The sequence below is a fragment of the Condylura cristata genome, unplaced genomic scaffold, assembly GCF_000260355.1.
Source record: "Condylura cristata isolate star-nosed mole 26May11 unplaced genomic scaffold, ConCri1.0 scaffold00030, whole genome shotgun sequence".
In the NCBI taxonomy this organism is placed as follows: Eukaryota; Metazoa; Chordata; class Mammalia; order Eulipotyphla; family Talpidae; genus Condylura; species Condylura cristata.
In genome coordinates, this window is record NW_004567131.1 from 8,751,523 (window position 1) to 8,773,495 (window position 21,973).

General features: G+C 36.3%; 1 protein-coding gene across 3 annotated transcripts in view; it reads right to left on the reverse strand.

Moving 5' to 3' along the window:
- The window catches only part of LARP4B (La ribonucleoprotein domain family, member 4B), an 83,486-nt gene that overhangs the window by 20,580 nt on the left and 40,933 nt on the right, over positions 1-21,973 (reverse strand). For all 3 annotated transcript variants that reach the window (XM_012731395.1, XM_004691204.2, XM_012731394.1), the window contains exons 4-9: positions 20,187-20,337; positions 19,840-19,980; positions 13,140-13,218; positions 11,166-11,302; positions 4,718-4,821; positions 1,046-1,156 (exon numbers count right to left, since the gene is read on the reverse strand). In XM_012731395.1, the coding sequence (XP_012586849.1) occupies positions 1,046-1,156; positions 4,718-4,821; positions 11,166-11,302; positions 13,140-13,218; positions 19,840-19,980; positions 20,187-20,337 (723 nt within the window). The remainder of the gene's footprint in view (positions 1-1,045; positions 1,157-4,717; positions 4,822-11,165; positions 11,303-13,139; positions 13,219-19,839; positions 19,981-20,186; positions 20,338-21,973) is intronic.

Sequence of the window (21,973 nt, forward strand, 5' to 3'; positions counted from 1 at the left end):
GAGGTGACCGCATGGCGTGGCAGACCTCTCCTGACCCGCCCACTGCTCCCTTCAGCAGTGTACTTCGTTGACCTGCCTATTCTGCTCCCCGCTCTGTGTCTGGTGAAGCTCCTCAGCGCCCCTGAGCCTCTGGCCTGTACCCCAGTTCTGTATGCACAAATAAATTTTTCCCAAAAAATAATCTGATAAGAGATATAGATCCCTTACCCCCCAAACATCTATTTACAATTTTACAGATATTAATATAAATAATAAGACTCCCAGAGGCCACACACTAAGAATCCTGAACTAGGGGAAAACAATGAATGCTGATTCCTGAGTAATAACCACAATTTGTACTGGCATTACACAGTTCCAGAAAAATCATTCTTTATGGATTTTCTGTTCCTCTCTAAACTGGTTCTGAAGTTCCAGTATAATACTGAAGACTTGGATCCATCTGATCCACCCTAATCCTGCCATGTTCCCAAATGGAAATGAAAGATGCCCTAGCTGCACATGTGAGCTTAAGTGTATATACACAAGTACACAAAGTGCCTCCCTCTGTTCTTCATTTCCCTTCCTGTCAATTAAAAGCCATTATTTCAAACTTTTTAAAATCTTTTTTGAATCCCATGACACTCTAGCTATTCAACACTTCATTTTATACTGGAATCTCTCTATAAATGTTACCTCATCTCCCCCAAAGTAAAATTTCCAGGGACAGGGAAACCATCTTAACTCTATGCTTTCTGACAAAGCTCCTTTGTATCTTCTCAAGTGTCTCTCTCACACACACAACTATGAAGACTGGGTTCAAATTTCCCATGATACTTCCCAAGTATAAAAAGCTCTTTGTCCAGATATAAAGACAGAACTTAATTTCCTAGGCTGTTTTTCTTATATTTTCCTTATATAGTCCATAAAATATTGATAGCAACATTAATGCCCAAATTTAGTCCTGCTATGTGATATCTGTTACGTATGAGTAAATGCTGTACTTCTGGGGTGAGGTTGGATGGGATAGGAAGGGACAGGGGTGTATGGTTAGTGGGGAAGAGCTTACCTGTTGTGCATCAGCTTCTGTTTCAAATGTAATAAACCAATTATCATTGTAGGCAAATTCACAGTTTATAAATTTCGGTAAGTTATCACCTTTAAATAGTGCTTCTACTTCCTAGAAACAGAAAGGTCAAGAAATTAATATTGAATTACTACCTTTTTCTTCACCAAATAAAACAGGTGTGCATGCTTAAGGACATATCCTTAAATCAAGAGTCCAATACACTAATGCCTAGAAAACCTCTCCTCCAAAACAAATGAAGAATTCAATATGGCTTCCAAATTAGGATTCCAATGCCACAGAAAAAGATACATTACGCACAGCTTTCCCAACTCCCAAGGTAAGAGTAAACCAAATCAATATCAAGATATCAGTTAAACTACCACCAGTAAGTTAATAACTAACAAATGGGGGGCGAGTTGGTAATAACTAAAAAATTTAGAAAAATAGCTGGTTTTTTGCTTCCATCTAAGGTTAATCAGGTTACCCTTCCCCCATGCAATTATTTAAATAAACAAACACAAAATATCTGAAATAACCACTTCCAGACAATGGCCTAAGAGGGATACACACAGATGAGCTCACAATTGCCCGGCCAGTACCTTTTCCAGCCTGCAATATCAGAAAGTGATTACATAGCCAACAATGCTAGAGCTCTTAGGAGGTATTCCAAAGGTTCAGCAAGTAACAGACAACTACCTGAAATGAGTGGAATACCGAGAGCTCAGTAGGATGGGCTTTGTGTCTTCCCACCAGCCAGAGTGCGAATGCTCCTGATTCACAGAACTTCCAGGACAGCACTCACAAGGGCCCTGCCTCAGCAATGGAAAAGTGTACTGTAAAGGTAGCTCTACTTCCACTAATAGCTGAACCTCTTAACAAAGCTCCAGAATACTAAAGAAAAGAATACAGAAAAATAGAACCCATAATGAAAAAACATCAAATTAGATCCAGAAATGTTAGTGATGATAGAATTAGTAGACAAGGACATCAAAATAGTTATTGAAGAATATAGTCTATATTTAAAAGATAGTAACTGAGCAAGTATAATAGACGAACTTTTTTTTTTTAAAGAACCAAATTTAAAAGAATGTAGAAAATGAAAAATACACTAAAGGAGTAACAGTTACACATTTTCAGAAGGGAGAAGAAAAGGGTTATTTTAAGAAATCATGGCTACGATTTCATGAGCAAGTGTGACAAATAAAAGGAAGTTGAAAACATCAAAGCAGAATGTAACTTAATTGCATAAAAGCAGTGATAAAAATCTTCAAAGCAGCAAGAAATAGAGAAATGTTACATGTAGAGAAATGAAAGTAAGCGAGATTTATCCTCAGAAACAATGCACACCAGAGCCGAGTTAAATCTTCAAAATAAAAATGAAAGTTCTAGCCTGTCAGGGCAGAATTCTATACTCAGCAAAAAAAAATCTGGCATAAAGATTTTCTCAAACATAAAAAAGGTGTAGTACAAGCAGACCTATTCCACAAGATATATTAGACTAATATTGAGGTAGAAATGATGCCAGATGAAAATCTAGATCTAGACAAAGGAATAAAAATCACTGTAAATAGTAAATACTAGATACATATAAACTACACTTTTATTTTTAATACCTTTAAAAGAAAGTTGACATGTTTAAAGCATAATAATAAAATAATTTGGAATTTATGCTTTTGTAGAATTAAAATGTAACAACAGCATAAAGGCTGGATGTGGTAAAACGGAAGCATGCTTTATGAGGTGGAAAGAGGAGCACTGTATTATTAAGGCAGACTATAAGAGTCATCAACTATAAAATCTAAAGCGACTAGTAGAACAAAAACAAAGAGGTATACCTAATAAGCCACCAAATAGAAAAAAGGGGAGATAAAAATACACATTTAATCTAAAAACAGGAGTGGGGAGGAAAGAAAACAGAATAGGAGAGACAAATAAAAAGGAAATAGAAAGGTAATTAAATTTAAACCCAATCACATTACTAAACATATCAATATAGATGGTCTAAACTCCTCCAAAGGTAGAGATTTTCAAATTAGATAGGAAAAGTAAGAACAAAATGTAAACTGCTTATGAGAAGCCCGTGTTTAAACAGAAAGACACAAAAGGACTAAAAGTAAAGAATGGAAAAAGATATACCAGGCTAACTTTATAGTTAGGAAAGCTAGCTGAGTAATTAATATATAACGTAGATCCCAGAGCAAAAATATTACCATGGGGGGGGGGGGAGGTTTTTTCATAAAAGAACAGTTACCCTTCTAAAAGTAGTAAAGAAATTAATGAACTACAAAAACTCTGCAATCACTGTCAAGAAACTGGTTAACTGAAAAGTTCTTACTAGTAAAAGAAATTTACAAAGTTTAGGAACTTAGTACTCCTTTCTTATCAGACTGCTTTAAATATCCCCCCCATTCCTTTTTTCCTCAAATTTTAACTTATGATAAGAGTTTCCCCTAAACTTTCTCTTCTAAGTCTTCCAGTGTTCAAATTTTACAAATGTGGGGTATGCAGTTTGGAAAGGTGAACATATACCAAGATCAATTTCTGCAGCTAAGAGCAGAAATTCTTCTTGGTATAGTCTTTACAAATGTGTCAAGTCTTGAAAATTAGGGTTTGCAATGCATTAAAATAGTATTGAGTTAATGAAGACATTCAGATTAGTAACATATGCTGACCATTCATGTTTAGAATCTTGATAAAAAGATGGGGAAAAAATTACAAATCTAACTTCTTTTTCTAATGAACTAGTCAACCTAAGTGAATAAAAAGTAAAACTTGGTAGAACCAGATCAGACTCAGGAATGATGTAATTTCTTATCCTAGATATTGTTGGAATACTCACCTTTGCAACATTTTGTCATCTTACTACACCTCACATTCACTAATCTATTTAGACTATAGGGAAGCTATTAGGAAGGTATGCAGTTATTAATGTGTCCATGAAGTATTCTACATGGAATATGTAAAACTGACACTGGAACTTCTGTGTGTTCTCTGAGAGTCCAAAAGCAGTGAGAGACCAAGACCTGCTTTGTTCAGTGCTTTTCTTTATTATTGTAAGACATAATATCAGCATGTTTTACTATGTGTGGTAACTTCAGGCATTTGGTTTAGGCATTTAGACATGTTTTACAAGGAACTAATAATAAGTTACTTTCATTACTCTGAAAATAGGAGATATTACAGTTCTTGAAATTACTGTGCAACTGAGCAGTTATCAAATTTTGATCTCAGGTCTCCACTTACATAGCAAAAATGTTTCCTTTTTTTTTTTTAAGCTCTATGAATTTTACAAATGCTGGTAAATTACCCTAAGTCAAACACTGGCTTAGCGTGAACCTTCATACTGCCCCTCTCATGAAAATCTTTTGAAAAGCTATTGATCATAAGAATTGTGTTGCTTATGCTAAAACATACAGGCTTATTACACTTAACTTTTAAAGACTGAAATTACCATAAGTTCTTTTGTCTTTAATGTAGAGTAATACAGGCTTGAGACCCAAGAGCTTGAAAGGCACTCTTACAAACAAATCACACTTTAACTAACAAGAGTGTATAACTCCTAGGGAAAGAACTGGATTATCTTTAAAATACATCTTCCAAAAAGCATGAAAAAATTTTAAAAACCCAAACACAAAAAATGTCCAAGTATCCCTCAAAGGAGAAATAACTTACTTCTACTGGGGTGGATTCAGATATTTCACGTAGTATCACTATGCAGCGATTTTGATTTGGCCTTACTTTTTCTCCCTTTTCATCCACTTGGACTAAAGGTAAAGCTATAAAAGAAAGAAAATGAATGGTAAAACATAAATATTAAATCAATCATTTGCATGCTATTATTGATGTCACATATTGGGATTCTCAGAAAAGTCATAACATGGTTTTTTCTTTGAAAAACAAGAAAAAATGTGTTGTGACTCTTCCTACAACCTCAATAGATACACCAGTGGAATGTATTACACTGTATTATAAAAGAAATGCATATACAATGGACAAAGTACTGTAATAAATGTAGCATCATGAAACAAAGGCTCTAACAGTTCAAACAAGTAAAAGTAGATTAAGGCTTTCGCCTAAGTCCAAAAGTAAAATATTTTGTCTTATGAAAACTTAGTTTTGATCTCACAAGAAGCTCCTGCATACCTTTCTCCCATGTCTCCTAAGTGATGCTATGTGCACAGCCATACTTCACTATCAAAACAAGGAGGATGGGGCCTCCCTGGAGAGCACAGGGGTTAACGTCTCAGCCCTATCAAGCTAGTGTGAGCCAGTGTGGTATAAGTTCAATCCCTAGCTAGGGAGTTGGCTCACATGATGTAGCAAACCTCTCCTGTTTTGCATGCCGCTCCCTTCAGCAATGTATTTCAGTAGATCTCTCTGCTCTGCTCTCCACTCTGTGATGAATCCTTTCCCCTGATCCCCAACAAGTTTGGCCTATATTGCAGTTCTTGTGTTCATAATAAATAAGTCTTTAAAAAACAAAAAACAAGAAGGCTATCCAGGTAACACAACATTCAGGTACAGACCTAATTCAGACTTTAGGAACAGTTGATATGTGCACTCTTTCATGTTATGTTTTTGGTGCCACAGCTATCATGTGTGGATGAGTCAGGGCATATCATGATCACAATCAGTGATGAGAGCTGTCCACAAGAGCACAGACACACATTACCAGCATCAGGAATGAAGGATGGATCATCACTATAGGTTCTACTCAGCAACAGGTTAATAAGGAATCTTACAAAAAGTTCGTGCAACTATATCTGATAACTTACAACAAACAGTACCATTCTTTATACAGTACACCAAAACTAACTTTAGAAAAGGTAAACAGAATAGACCTGATTTCTAGGTGAAAAAAGAAATTTTAAGGGCCACATTGTCCACCTAGAGAATTCAATTAAATTTTTAAAGAAAAAAAATACCAATTCTATAGCACAAATGTTTCTTAAAACACTTGGGAACACTTTCCAATTCAACCTAAGATGCCAGCAGTTTTCTGATGCCTAAGTTAAACAAAGACTTTAAGTCAAGAAAACTACTGCCAATATCCTTCGTACACATCAATAAAAAAAATTCTCATCAAATTCTGGAGGCACTATATCTAAAAGTATATTAAAATGTTCACGGATTTATCTCATTCATGCATGATTGATTTACCAACTGTAAATTGGGCCCTCCCTGGTGGAGCAATGGCTTAAAGTGCAGCACTGCAAGTGATCCACAGCCCCCTCAGTGAGAGTTCAGAGTTCAATCCCCAGCCCCAGAGCTGACCCACATGGCACGGTAGAACTCTCCTGACCAGCCCGCTGCTCTCCTCAGCAGTATACTTCATCGATCTGCCTGATCTGCTCCCTACCTCTGTCCTGCACCCCAGTTCTGTATGCTTAAATGAGAGAAAGAGACAGAGACAGAGAGAGAAAGGGAAAGGGAAAGGGGGAGGGGGAGTGAGGGAGGGAGGAAGGAAGAAAAACAAGCGATGTGATTCACCATTTTAATGAATTAAAAATCAAAACAACCATACCATTATTTCATAAATGAAAACATACTTTTTATTTTAAAAACCCAACAACATCCATTCTAAATAAAATTTCAGTAAACTAGGAATAGAAAGGGAAACTTTTCACCTCAAGTTCTACCACTACATTTACTGGAGAAAGAAAACAGGTAACCACCATTTCCTACCCAATGCAACATTATAACAAGGTTCAAGTCAGGGCAATAATGTCTGAACAGAAAAAGTTAGACCGTTTTACTGAGAGAAAACAAATTTACATCTATATAGATGCTGTGATACAATTTCCATAAAAATTATAATGAATGAGTTTAGCAAGGTTTTAGTGTACAAGGTCAAAATACAAAAATGAGCTCTATTTCTACACTTAGCACAAAACAACTGGATATTAAATGAAAGGTCATCTAAAATTAAGTCTAAAATGACACAATTATCAATCTGGTAACATATGGAAGACCTATAAATTGAAACTGTAAAAAAGTACCAAGAGAAAATTTTAAAAGGTTGTAAGAAAGAGAGAATGAGAATAGTTGATTCTGAGTTCATGAATTGAAAACCTCAATACTGTATATTGTTATCATGTCCTGTCTCCTCAAACTGACTTATAAATGCAATACAACCCCAATAAAAATATCAACAGACCCTTTGGAAAAATGGGACTGTTGACAAAAATTCAAATGGGAAAACAAAGCATTCAGCAGATTCAAAACCAAGTTAGAATGCTGACACCAGGGCCCACCCTGGTGGCGCAACAGGTTAAAGCCCAGCACTATGAAACTGGCAGCAGCCACTTCAGCACGACTTCACATGTTAGATCGCCAATCAGGGAGGTGACCCACATGGCTTGGCAGACCTCTCCTATCTCACCTGAAGCTCCCCTCAACAGTGAATTTCACTCAGGCCATTCTGCCTGTTCTGCTTCCCACTCTGTCTCTGGTGAACCCTCTCACCGCCCCTTGCACTTCTAGCCTGTACCCCAGTTCTGTATGCAGAAATAAATAAATATTTAAAATAAAAAGTCTAAAAATGTAATTTGTACAACTCCATAAGCAGTAATGTCAGTGCTGTACTAGGGAATATTCAAATGAAGACAAGTGTTATCAATATAGCAAACAATATTGAAAGGAGCCAAGAATATACACTACAGAAATAGCTCTTCAATAAATGGTATAGGAAAAACTGATAATCCACATGCAGAAAAATGAAACTATACCACTTTCATACCATACCAAAAAATTACTAAAAATGGATTAAAGACTTGGCATAATACCTGAAATCATAATAAACAGAAGAAAACAGGCAAAATACTTCACAATTTTAGATTCAGAAATGGCTATGGGGACTTGATTAATGACAAGAAAAAATAAAATGGAATAATGTTTAGCTAAAAAGTTCTATATTGCAAAAGACACTACCATTAAAACAAAGACAGCCTACTGAATGATAGAAAATAACTGCACATCATATATCCAAAATGGAGCTAAAATTCAAGATCCACAAAGAATACACAACGCTCAATAAAACAAAGAACCCAATCCAAAATATGGACAGAAGAATGAAATATATATATTTCTCCAAAGAGGACATACAGAGAATAAATAGGACATGGAAAAAGTGTTCAACATCATGGAAATACAAATCAAAAGTACAGTGAGATAACCACCTAACTTCTGTGAGAATGGTCCATACAAAAACCAAGCCAAACAAAAACAAAAACAACAAATGTTAACAAAGGTGTAGAGAAAAAGGAACCTATACTACTGGTGGGAACACAGACTGCTTTAGTCCCTATAAAAAACAATTTGGAGAGGGCCCTCCTTGGTGACGCAGTGGGTTAAAGCACAGCACTGAGAAGCTAAAGCCACTTCCTCATGAGTTCGATTCCCGCCTGCCCAGGAGGTGACCACATGACGTGGCAGACCTCTCCTGACACGCCCGCTGCTCCCTTCAGCAGTGTACTTCGTAGATCTGCCTGTTCAGCTCCCCACTCTGTCTCTGGTGAAGCCTCTCGCCAACCCTGAGCCTCTGGCCTGTAACCCAGTTCTGTATGAACAAATAAATAAATCTTTAAAAAAAAAAATTTGGAGATTCCTCATGATATTAAAAATTGATATATATCATATGACCCAGTAATTCCATCTCTTGGTATTTATCCAATGAATGCAAAAATACTCATTTGAAGTGATATATGCTTTCCTATATTGATTGTAGCACTATTTACAACAGCCAAGTTATGGAAACAACCTAAGTGACCCAATGACAAATGGATGGAATAAGTAAATGAAGTACTTATAGATGGTGGAATACTACTCAGCTACTGAAAAAATAATAAGACCTTGCCATTTTCAACCTATAAAACTTTAGGGAATTATGCCAGGTGAAATAAGTCAGAAAGAGAAAGACAAAAATATCTAATGAATTCACTCATGGGGGGAAAAATATAGAGAAAAAACTAAACCAAAGCAATGCCCAGAAGTATGACTACAGAAATGAGCTACTAGAGAGGTAGGTACAAAGTGAGGAGAGGGAGGTACAAGAGTGAGGAGAGGGAGATAATAGGATATGGGTGCTTTGGTGGTGAGTGTGGTATGGTGAGGTGATATACATTATCAGGAGATGTAAGCCTATTCCCCTAAATATCATGAACAGTTTTGTGAAATGTTACCTCAAATCTCTCTTCTCTCTCACACACACTCTCTTCACTCCTTCCTCTCTCCTTCTCTATCATACACACACATACACACTGCACTGTGTCTGACTCAATGTCATGCATATTGGGGGAAGGAGCAAGATTTAGACATGTGATTTCTGCTCACAGAGCCTCTTCAAGTTACTCTGTTCAGAATATGGCTAATCAAGTAATATGGAAACTATACTTTGATAATATAGGTCATTATATACACATAGATTTCTATGTAAAAACTAAGTGAGAAAATTGATACGGAGGTAAGGAACAACTGAACACCAATGGATAGATAGTAACATTGAAACTCAAAAATACCTACCCACCCTTTTCCCTTACACAATATAGTGCTGACAAGAGAAGTAACGGATTGGAATGGAGATCACAGGAGGTACTTAAATTAGTTCACAGGACACTTTAAAAAAAAAAAAAAACCCTTATCATCTCTAAGATGCAACAAATTACAGATGTAAGAAGTTACTCTGAGTGGGGTATGACAAAAAGTCCAAAGACTTGATAACAAGGTAAAGTTTATATAACTACATAAAAATCTCTAGATTTTGTGAGTCCAACAGAATCAGACTCCACTGACTGACAGATAAAGTACGTTTCTATTTTAAATGGATCAAAAAATAAAGTGATACTGGAAAGCATGAGTATCTTGAGAAAAGGCTTTCTTTTCACAAATCAAACTATATTGCAAGTTTCTTTACTATGTACTCAGTAAATTACATTCAAGTTCATATTTGCCAAGGAAAATAAAAAGAGAATTTTTGTTTATAAATATAAAACACAACTAAATTATAAGGTAAGATGATTGTCTATTTCCACTAAAGTACACAAGAGGAAACTTTTCAGACTGCCAGCATACTGCTAAGACAAAGGGTAAATTAAATAAAGAAAAGTCATGGTAATAAGAGAAATGAGGATTTAGTTCAGGCAATATGGCACCCCCATTATTACAAGTGTTTAGGAAGAGCAGGCATCCTGTTCTTTGTGAAGGATGCCCACCAATGGTGGGCATTAATAAAGCAGTAAAGAGAAGGGAGATGATTGAGATTATATGCATGGCGCTGTAGCACTATTATAAAAGGTGAATTTTTATAATTAAAAAAATTCCATTTAAAAAGAAATGAGAAATAAATTGTACGTTTAGTATAAAATTAACCTATTTGAAGCCATCTGGGTGGGAAGGAAGGGAACTGCCACAAAGAGCATAAGGACAGAAGGCAGTGGTGCATGTGTTCTTATTCCTACATGGTCATGGTTTCACTGACATATATGTAAGTTTTCATATACATTGAAACTTATTCAAGATTCAATAGCATGCTTTAAGTATGCAGTTTACCAAGTTGATTATATCTCAATATCATAGTTCTTTTTTCAGCAAAGAAAATGGTTAGTCTGCACAAGCCCCAATTTACAAAGCAAACCAGGATGGCAACAAATAGCACTTGTGAGATGGCAGGTAACAACTTTAAACACCCACTTTTCCTGAATCCTAGCAAGTCTCTAATAGAATATTTTAAATTAAAATATTGGGAAGAAATATTAAATTAAATTAAAATTGGAAAGAAATTCCTCTCATGGCAATAATGCTAATAATTAAAATGTACTCTACTTTCTCCTAAACACAATTATTTATTGTATTCCCATGATTATGACAGCTGTCCTTAATATCTCCATCAGCCTTTCCACATCCCTCAACCTACCAATAGGGATGAGAGCTGTTTCAGAGATAAACACACCAGATGCTTTTCATGACAGGGGTACTTAGTCAGAAAGAACTGGAAGGTAAAGGGAGGTTTCTATCTGCCCTCAAGTACCTTATGACTGAATGCCTATAGTTCAGGTGATTCACACTGATGACAGAAAGTGCAGTCAATATCACACATAATTCAGCCAAAGTATGATTTACTTACATCTCAGCACTTCAACAATCAAGTCCATGTCAGTACTGAGCTTCTTGATGTGGTCCAGGTTAGCTACTGTTGTGATTGGCACATACTGATCACTATCCATCTGCGATATCAGGTACATATCACTAGCAAGGTTCTCCCTGAAAGAAGAAGACAAGCTCTTCTCATTAATTATTTAAAAGAAAGCATTACCAAAGATATGAATGAATGTGGCCTGGTTATCTCTTCAGAGTCAGATCTGAGTTTAAATCCCATATATTGTCATCTCTCTGACCTTAGGTAAATCTTTTTCAAGGACATTTGGGGAGGAAGAAAGAAGAAAACTGTAGTGCATTTTCAACAGCTACAATTAATAAGTGAGTAATCTCTGTAAGTGTACTTAGAGATTAATTGCTTATTTAAAATACAGGCTTTTTTTTTTTTTTTTTAGAAAAGGAAATCCAGATGAAGGAACATAAAAATAAGGAAAATACACAAAAGTGAACCAAGATTGAGATCCAAGTACTTGTTGCTCTGTCTGGAATGCTCCAGGGAAGCTTCAGAACTAAATCAGACTTCCTAGCACTTTAAGCACCCAGGAATAAAAAGGAGAGAACACCACCATTAGCATTATACACAGAGGCACAAGGCAAGTCACACACAACCAGTTTTGGCGAAGATGAGCTACTTGCTGGCATTCAAGTCTTTCATGATTGTTTCCAGCATGTTTTCATAAAGAGACGATGCCTTCAAGGTCCTCCCTTGGGGGCGCAACAGGTTAAAATGGCAGCACTATGAAGTTATCCTCAGTCACTACTTCATGAGTTCCATTCCCAGTCAGGGAGATGACACATAGCGAGGCAGACCTCTCCTGTCTCATCCACTGCTCCCCTCAACAGTACATTTCAACTGATCTGCCTGTTCTTTTTGTGGCGAATCCTCTCACCCACTGCGTACCTGGGCTCTACCTCAGTTTCTGTATGCATAAGTAAGTAAATCTTTAAGAGAGAGAGACAGTGCCTTTAAAACACCTCAGCACCAGACACAACTAAACTCTGGTTTCTCTGGTCCTGCAACAAAGACTGATGAAGAGTAGTAAAGCACAATAATGTCATTGGTCTGAAAGGGCAATACGTTTCTCCTCATCTTCATTAACCATCTCATAGATGTGGAGCATGTGGTCACAAGAGGGAAAAGATAAGAGTTTTGAGTAGCACACACAAAGTTTTCTGACTTCTGCAACAGCATTATCTCCTGTAAAATATATCATCATGCAGTGTATGCAGTGTTCTTATTTGTGAATATCTGGAGAAGGAAGCTCCCTGAAGGCTCCTCGCCTTCATCCTGAAGCAGCTCTATAATCTGAGGACAATCACCAAAAGACACCTCTATGGGGCCTTAAGGTAGGACCAGAGAAAAATAACCATTACTAACAGAAAACTTTACATCTAGACAATCCACTGTCTTTATAATCAAAGAAAACTCACTTAACCCAATCTCATCTTCTTGTATGTCCAGTTCTACAATCTGAACTTCCAGAGCCATCTTTTTAACAGAAAAAAAGCACAACTAAAGGAATGAGTGTTATATAAATCAAAGTATTTAACCCTGTAGTGTTTGGAATATTTTGAAAAGAGTATAGGAAGTGTGTCATCAAACTTCACTGTGCTAAATAAAGAATGTGTCTATGACTGATGACCTAAGATCATACCTCAGAGTTTAATTCATGGGCAAGAGTTAGAGTATAGGAGTCTTTATTACAAAAGTAGCCCAGATAACGATTGGCAAGACAAATCATGCACCACTGTAAGAAACACCATTCTCTAACAAGTCAATGATTACTTCTCAATAGCCTAGATTTCTTATTAACATGTACAGAGACATAGATTATCAACAGATATCCTCATCCTATGTAAAATGTCAAATCTGTGTGCAGTAACAAATGTGTTATTAACAGCTACAGATATTAAGTATGAGAAAATCCTCTACCATCCTTACCTAGATAAGCAGAATTCCAATGTTTTTTTAAGTACTTCTCGAGGGTCTTCCTGGGTTTCTGGTTGAGACTCATTTCCTCCTGTATAAAAGTAATGATCAACTAAGGCAAAATGGCTTAAAATTTACCAAGGAGATGATTAAGTAGAACAATTCTAATGTTTTCAGTATCCATATTAGGCTGTCTATATAGTATATTAAGAAAATATAATAGTTTATTGCTAAAAAAAAAAAAGGAAATCATATGCAAACAACACAGAATCCCCTCCCCCAAACAAAACAAAATAGTTTTGAAAACAGAGGAGTAAAACTCTGTGCTCAGCAAAGTTTATCAAGTGCTTTTTATTCACAAAAGAAGTCCAAGCTTATTTAATGCCTTGTCTCAATTCAAATAGCATTTCTAGATAGTCAATAAGAACACAGGCAGTAAAACAATAAATAACTTATAAAGAAAAAAAAAATCAAAACAAATTACAAGCCAAAAAATCAAGGGTAGGAGTCAAACACACAGAACATAAGTACAATGAATAATTTCTTTTATGCATTTTTTAGAAGTTATGGCCCAAATGTTTCCAAGTTTAATGAAAAAAAAGTTCTAAATTATAGATGCAACTAAGTAGGTGAAATTAATCTCAAGAAATGTGAAGGCTATTTTTAAGACATCAAAAATCAAAATTCTCAAAAAATGAGAAAATTTAAAATTGGCAAGATTTAATAAATGTTACACAGAATGGATCAAACTGAGATTTATCACAGGAAATACATGTGAAAAGAACAGTGCAAATCTTAAGAGGTGATTGCAGCAAAGGCGGAAGTGAAATAGAGGTCCGCACATCTAGAAAAGCTGACAACAAAACAGTTGTGAATTACAAGAAACTACAACTAAGTCCTATAGGTGGAAACAAAGGATATAGAAGGCCAAAATAGTGGCAAAAATATTAACTACCAAGTTTAGTAAACTGGAAAAAGTCTCCAGCAGCCAATGATAGGACATCTGTGCAATAAAAATTAGTACTGTATTATGACCCAAAGTATAAAACACCTAGGAGTTCATATAAATCAATCGTTGAATGAAATAGAAGAACCACAATAATAATAATAGAAATAAATAAGGGAAATGAGTCAAACTCTCATAAGAATTCCAAATAGTCACACAGATTTTCTGCCCTCCTGAAGAAGGCATTCATTAGGTAGTATTATGCACAGTAACTTCCTTCCAACGAGTACAACATAGAAGAAAGAAGAAAATGAGGAATTTTACAGTGCGGAAACCATGTTTAAAGACTCAGCCAAATGATTAGTGACCACCTCAACAATGATAAAAGATGTTGCCCTGGCCCTCCCTGGTGGCATAGCGGGTTAAAGCACAGCACTAAGAAGCTAAAGCCACTTCCGCATGAGTTCGATTCCCGCCTGCCCTGGAGGTGACCACATGGCGCGGCAGACCTCTCCTGACCGGCCCACTGCTCCCCTCAGCAGTGTACTTGGCCGATCTGCCTGTTCTGCTCCCCACTCTGTCTCTGGTGAAGCCTCTCGCCACCCCTGAGCCTCTGGCCTGTACCCCAGTTCTGTATGCACAAATAAATAAATCTTTGGAAAAAAAAAAAAAAATGTTGCCCATATATGCCCATAGTGTGGTAGGGTAGAAAAGGTATTTGACCTATGGTCTTTCTGCTCCTAAAGTCATAATCTAGTATTGTGATGAAAAAAATATGAAAACAAACTCTAATAGAAGGGTACTCTTCAAAACAACTGACCGTTACTCTTCAAAATCCTCAAGATCATGAAAAACTGAAGTCTGAGAAACTATTACAGTCCACAAAGCCTAAGGAGACATGATTGATTACATGTAATGCAGTCCTAGATGGATCCTGGGTTAGAAAAAGGGCTCTCAGTAGTAATGGGCCAAATCTGGTTCAGTAACTGTGGCAAATATATCAATATAAACATTACAATTCTCTGTGTCAATCTTTTCATTTTCCTGTAAATCTGAAAGTTTTCTAAAGCCACATAGTTAGATGATAGACTCCAACCTAATCACATAAATTGCCATAGCAATAGGCTAAACACTGAATTGAAGGCAAAGAGCATAAAACTTGATTTTGAAAAAGCAAGACAACTATCTATAATAAATGTACTTTACTGTATAGGCTAAAGGTAAAAGGATGGAAGAAGATATATTATGCTAACCTAGTTGAAAGCTGAGGTGACAATATTACACTGTAACAAAGTTAATCCCAAAGAAAATTCCCAGGGATACAGGTCATTTTATGAGCAAGAGTTGATTCATCAAAATATCATAGTAATTAAATAGAACCCCTAAATACACAAAGCAAAAGTTGAATTTAAAAATATTAGAATTAAAAAAGGAAATAGACAACTCCAAAAATTAATGCCTCTCTCAATAACTAATAGAGCAAGTAGGAAGAAACCAAAAAAAGACTATAGCATACCTGAACAACACTATGACCAAACTAAACCTGACTAATATGTATAGAATACTCCAGAAACACAGCAGCAAAATATACACTCCCAGAACACAGGGAGCAAGCACCAAAAATACCTATAACCTGGGGCAGAGTACAAATCTTAATTTAAAGGGCAACTCAAGTCATACAAAATATGCTCTTTATTCAAAAAGATTACATTACAAATCATCAAAAGCAAGCTTTTGGGAGAGGGTGGAGACAAATACTAGGCAGCTAAGTAATGTACTTGTAATCTGTCCATGAATTAAAGAATATGAAGCAAATACACAAAATCTGAGAATGAGATTGTGCTAATGCAGCATTTAGAAAAATATTTACAGACCCAAATGGCTATATTAGAATAAAAAGCCTAAAATCAATAAGCCCAGATTCCATCTTAAGATACTAGTATAAGAACAAATTAAGTCGAAGATACCTGGAAGAAAGTGTGTAAAAAAGAGCAGAAGGAAAAAAACCATGAAACAGGAAGAGGAAAAAGAACTGAGAAAAACCAATGGCAGCAAATACTGGTTCTTTGACAAGATCAACAGAACTAATCCAACTTCTATTTAGAAGGATTAGAGAGGCAAGGGGGGAAAAAAAGAGCTGAGAAGATAATAACTACCAACCAGGAATGAATCTGACATGACTTAGATTCTACAGGTATTGAAAGTACAAGAGTCTTATAGCAACTCTATGCAATAACTTTGACAATTTAGATAAAATTAACCAAATTACTTAAACAACCTGAGTAATCTAATCTAAAAGAAAACCAAACTGTAGCTGAAAACTTCCCTACAAAGAAAACTATGTCCAGAAGGTATTCCACATTTTTTTTTAAAAAAAAAGATTTATTTATTTATTTGTGCATACAGAACTGGGGTACAGGCCAGAGGCTCAGGGGTGGTGAGAGGCTTCACCAGAGACAGAGTAGGGAGCAGAACAGGCAGATCGACGAAGTACACTGCTGAGGGGAGCAGCGGGCGGGTCAGGAGAGGTCTGCCGCGCCATGTGGTCACCTCCAGGGCAGGAGGGAATCGAACTCATGCGGAAGTGGCTTTAGCTTCTTTTAGTGCTGTGCTTTAACCCACTGCGCCACCAGGGAGGGCCTTCAGATTTTTACTTAAGAAAGAAATTATATTTTTTTTTTAAAAAATGAACAGGCTGAACTTCATCGGAAACTACAGACTATTATCTTTTATGAAAAGAGATTTAACTATCCTAAGCAAAATTTTGGTCAATTTAACACAATAAAACTTCAAATATGTATCATGATACAGTGAGGTCTCCCCAGGAAAGGAAGGCTAGTTAAACGTTTGGGGGAGGAAAAAAAAAAACAAAACCCATATACTTTTTCTTAATATTCTAAATTAAAAAAAAAAAAACTGCCTTAGATGGAGAAAAAGCACAACAAATTCCAACATCCCTTCCCTTCATCACAAAAACCCTAACAAACTGGAAGAGATGGGCACCATGCCAACCTGATAAAGGGCATGTGTGTGAAACAAAACTCCACTGACAAAAATTCTAGAAAATACAAAGTAATCTAACCTATTGTGACAGAATCCAGATCACTGGTTGTCTGAGAGAGAAGAATACAGTATGGAGGACATAGGAAGCATTTTGTGGTAACAGATATATTCATTATCTTGATTGTGGTGATGGTTTTACACGTGCATAAATATCAAATGTGGTAGAAAAGTTCGTAAGAGATGGACGAATCAGTACATCATTTCCAAGTTGTACTGGGTATTGTGCTTTATAAACCAGAGTAAATAACAGAAAAGCTAAAGTTTATTTTAAATAGGTGATGCCCACTATGCATCAGATATGCTTCATTAATACTCTATACTACTCCCTCCTTGCCCACCAATAAAAAGAAGAGTGCTAGCATCTGAGGAGAAAACAGGAGGTGTGAAATGGTTATTCAGTAGCATCATCTCACTGAGCCTTACTAGCAACAGTAGTATGGGATCATTCTGATGACCTGCTAGAAGTCTGTGATCATAAACTTAAAAATGAAACAGTTTTACATTGTTATTAAGTTCTTGCTCAGCCACAGTTATTTATATGCCAGGCAACAGGTACCAACAGGTACAAAGTAGGGTAGAGAATGATATTTAAATGAGATTGAGGTGTTTGCTGAGTAACTGTGAAGGAAGTTGGAGGCAAGGGATTAGACGGTGTGAGTGACACTGGCAAAGTAAGGAAGGAAAGAGGTCACAAAAGGTAAGTCACAGTAAATACAGTTAGGAGTGGCGGCATTTAAGAACAGTGCAGGCAAATGAGCATCGGGAAGACAAGATTTCCATGGTATTATTACCTTTAAAGAGGAAAAATAAACAATACTGAACACATTATTTATGATGCACCTCTCCTAGGACATCCAGTCATAATAATGTAAAAGCAGAAAGTGTATACTGTCTAATTCACAGGGCAACTCTAATTCAAATGTGTCTTTAGATCACCTGGGAAACAACACACACGTACATTAGCTCTTAGCCAAATCAAGAGAGCTATTTTCTGCCACTCCAGCTGCCCCAGCTGACTACTAATAATGACAGAGTGACCTACCCCTTAGGTTTTAAAACACTGACTGGCCTTTTAGATTAAGGCAAAAAGAAAATAAGAAGTGAACACTGGCGTCCTATTACTGTTGAGAATGTCTATGTGAACCCCATCCTGGTCCCTAAGAGAGGCCTTTTCTCCTCTTGCATCTGTATTTTTCTGAAAATGGCTTTAAAATATCTCTAATAAAAACCAGTTTACGTTGCTTTTGAACTTTTCAGATATTTGAGCATACTACTATTTCATGTTAGGAAAAGTGGACAGTCACAGCAAAAAAAATTAAACTAGCTTACTATCTCACCATACACAAAAATCAACTCAAAGTGGATAAAAGGCTTGGATCCAGAGACCTGAAACCATAAAATACATAGGCAAAACACTTCACATCATACAGATTCAGTGATGTCTTCATAGACAAGGAAATGTCATAGACATTTAAAACAAAAGAAAACATAAACAACTGGGACTACATCAAACTAAAAAGCTTCAGCACAGTGAAATAAACTGTTAAGACAAAAAGATGCCCAACGGAATGGGAGAAAATACTTGCACATTATATACTTGGCAAAGTGCTGATATTTAAAACCTATAAAGACCTCATACAACTCAACAAGAAAATAACCCAATTAAAAACTGGGCAAAATAGTTAAATAGGCAGTTCTCTACAGAAAATCTACAGATGGTCAACAGGCACATGAAAAAATGCTCATCACTACTGTCTGGGAAAAACAAATGAAAACCACAATGTGATAATACACCTTACTCCCATGACAATGGACAATATCAGAAACAAGTGCTGGCAAGAGTGTGGAGAAAAAGGAACCTTCTTACATAGTTATGGGAAGGCAGACTGGTCTGGGCCCTGTGGAAAGCAGTGTAAAGGTTTCTCATTAAAAAGGGATCTACCATGACCCCAGCAATTCCACTCCTATTTATATAACCAAAGAACACAAATACATTAACTCAAAGGGAAGCTTGCACTCCCATGTTTACTGGAAAACTGTTTACAACAGCCAGACTGGGAACAATTTAAGTGCCCCAAAACAGATGAATAGATCAAGATGTGCTATATGTACTCAATGGAATACTACTCAGTAATCAAAAAAAACAAACTCACGCCATTTGTGGCAAAATGCTATGATAAGTCAGTCAGAAGGAGATAGACAAATACCAGATGGTGTCATTTTTATGTGGAATATAGAGAAACCACACAAAGGGTAAGATAAGGCCAAATGCAAAAAAAGTCCTTGAAAGCAGACTACAGAACTGAAACAGGTGGGCTAAATAAAGGGAGAGTGGGTAGAGCAAAAAGTAAGGAAAGTAAAATGCACAAAATGATGTAAAAATAAACTATCATATATAATTTTTTTAAAAAGTAAGGAAAGTTCACAATGGACTATGGTGATGGGCTATGGGTGCTTTGGTGATGGCAACACTAGGGTAAAATCACTAGAGGGAGGAAATCTTATACTTTCAAAATATAATGTAAACCATTATATATTACTTTACCACTAAAAGCCAGCATTTCTTTAATTAAAAAAAAGTATTAACAGATAGAGGCAACACAAGTACATTGTTTAGGGAGAGATTTAACAAGTTGAAATTTTAAAAAGCAACATAAAAAGATGCATATTCTATATGAAAATTAATCTATAAAATAGTTTTACCTGTTTCACTATTTTCAGGCAGAGATTCATATTCTTTGTGATCCAGGGTGGAAGTGTTCATAGCTGTTTGGTCTGACTCTTGTAAATCTGACAGTGCTGCATTCTCATGATTTTTGTCACCATCACCATCAGCATCCAATCCTATAATTAAGAATTTAACCCCAAAAGTAGAGTTAGAAGAACTCTCTTAAAACAAGTAAAAGCTTTTTTAACTTGGTTAAAATAGAGGTCTTAATGTTTAAACATTGTGATGAACAATGACATAAATTTTAATGAACAACTTAGAAATGGATTAATAGTAAACAAAGACAAGATGCTCTTTCATCGCATTCATGTGCACAACTTACCATCCAGGCTGTGGTCTGCACTGTGGCCAATCGTCTCTTCCCAGGCTGTGTTCACACCGCCATCCGCTGCACTACTTGCTTCCAAATGTAACATATGAGACCCCCATACTTTTGCATTAGGGTTTAGCTCTGAAACCTTAGCTGTTTGTACCTAGAAAAAAATACCGAATCTATTTGTATTCAGATTGCACTCAAATGCAAGTTTACATAGTGTATCAGAGTGAAAATACATCCCATGTAACAGAATTTTAGGCTAAAAAGCTAAACCTCTCTATGTACATGAATTTCTGGATGCAATGAAAAACAAAAGAAACAAACAATATACTCAGAATTCAATTGAACTTACTGCATACAAGGCTCTTTACGAACTATGCCAGGAGAGACACATGCCTGCCTTCCTGGAGATTTTAGTGTCATACCAACAATGAAACTGTGAAAGACGCAATGGTTCCACTGTCACATCTGCTCCAGAATATCCAACAAAAAACACAATTGGCATAATTACAAATCTGAAAAGAATGTAGATGGGCATACAAGCACTCACAGAAGTAAAGGGTACAGAAAACAAATGTTCCTCAGAAAACAAATGTTCCTCAGAAGAACCCACATCTCCTAAACAGCATGCTAGAGAACTTCCATGCCCCATCTGACCCAGTTCACCTTAGCTACATAGCCTCATGCTAGTCCACTCTCCCTGCCTTCAACACTCTCCCAGATAATCACACAGTCTTCATTTTTGGTGCAGTCTGTTCTGAAGAACTGTATTAAACCACAACCAGCTCTGCTTTTCTTCTACTTACAAAACTGGGTGGCTCCAGGTCTTAAGAAATGCCAAGTCCCCATACCAGTACCTCCCAAAACTCTACTCCTATTTTGTCAAGACAGTCATTTTCAAGCTTCATCAAATTATCTGCCTTTTTCCAGATACCACAAACTTTGACATCACTGTGGATGGGTCAGAATTTCTGAGGAGAGGGACAAGAATTCTAGTTCCAAGTGTCCTTTGGCAGAGGCAACCTGTGCAACTCCAAAGAACAGGTATTAGCCACTATCACATATCTAAAATGTGAAAGGGTTGAGAAGCAAATGATGAAACATTACAGAAACAAAGTATAAATTAATAATCTTAGAGATAATTAATAAATTTAGTCTGGCTGGGATGATTAAAGCTTGATCTGAATAGCAAAAAACGAAACTACTTCTGAAATTGAGAATGAAAGATATATGGCTCAAATTACTATAGTATATACTCTGCATCAGGAGGCAAGGGCAATAAACAGCACACCCATGAAACCACATGTCTAAAGGTACACCTATCATGAATTCTTTTTTTTTAAGTATAGGTGATAATGTGAAAAACAGGGGTCCTCTCATCCTGCAAGAGTATAATGTTCAAGAAAACAATCAATCTCCCTTCTTACAAGACATCCAAACTTTGAACTCAATTTTGTCCACTACTTCAGTGCAGAGTATTTTTCTCTTTGTCTTTCTCTACCCATCTGTCCTACAAAAACTTCCAAACAACTCATAAGTGCTAGGCATCATGGTAAACAATCAGGATGTAATGGTGAGCAAAGCAAAATCACTTAGAATTATTTGATAGATATCACTGCCTCACCATTTGTGCTTTTTGATCTGTTTTTTTCCCTTTTCCGCACTCATCCTTTTCCCATTCATTATACTTGTATAAGTGACCTTCCTCTTTAAAGTTGTTCCCTTTCCATTATACAACACACATCAAGTTCTCCTTGTTAGTATCAGTTCACCTACAGAACTGACTCCCCTAC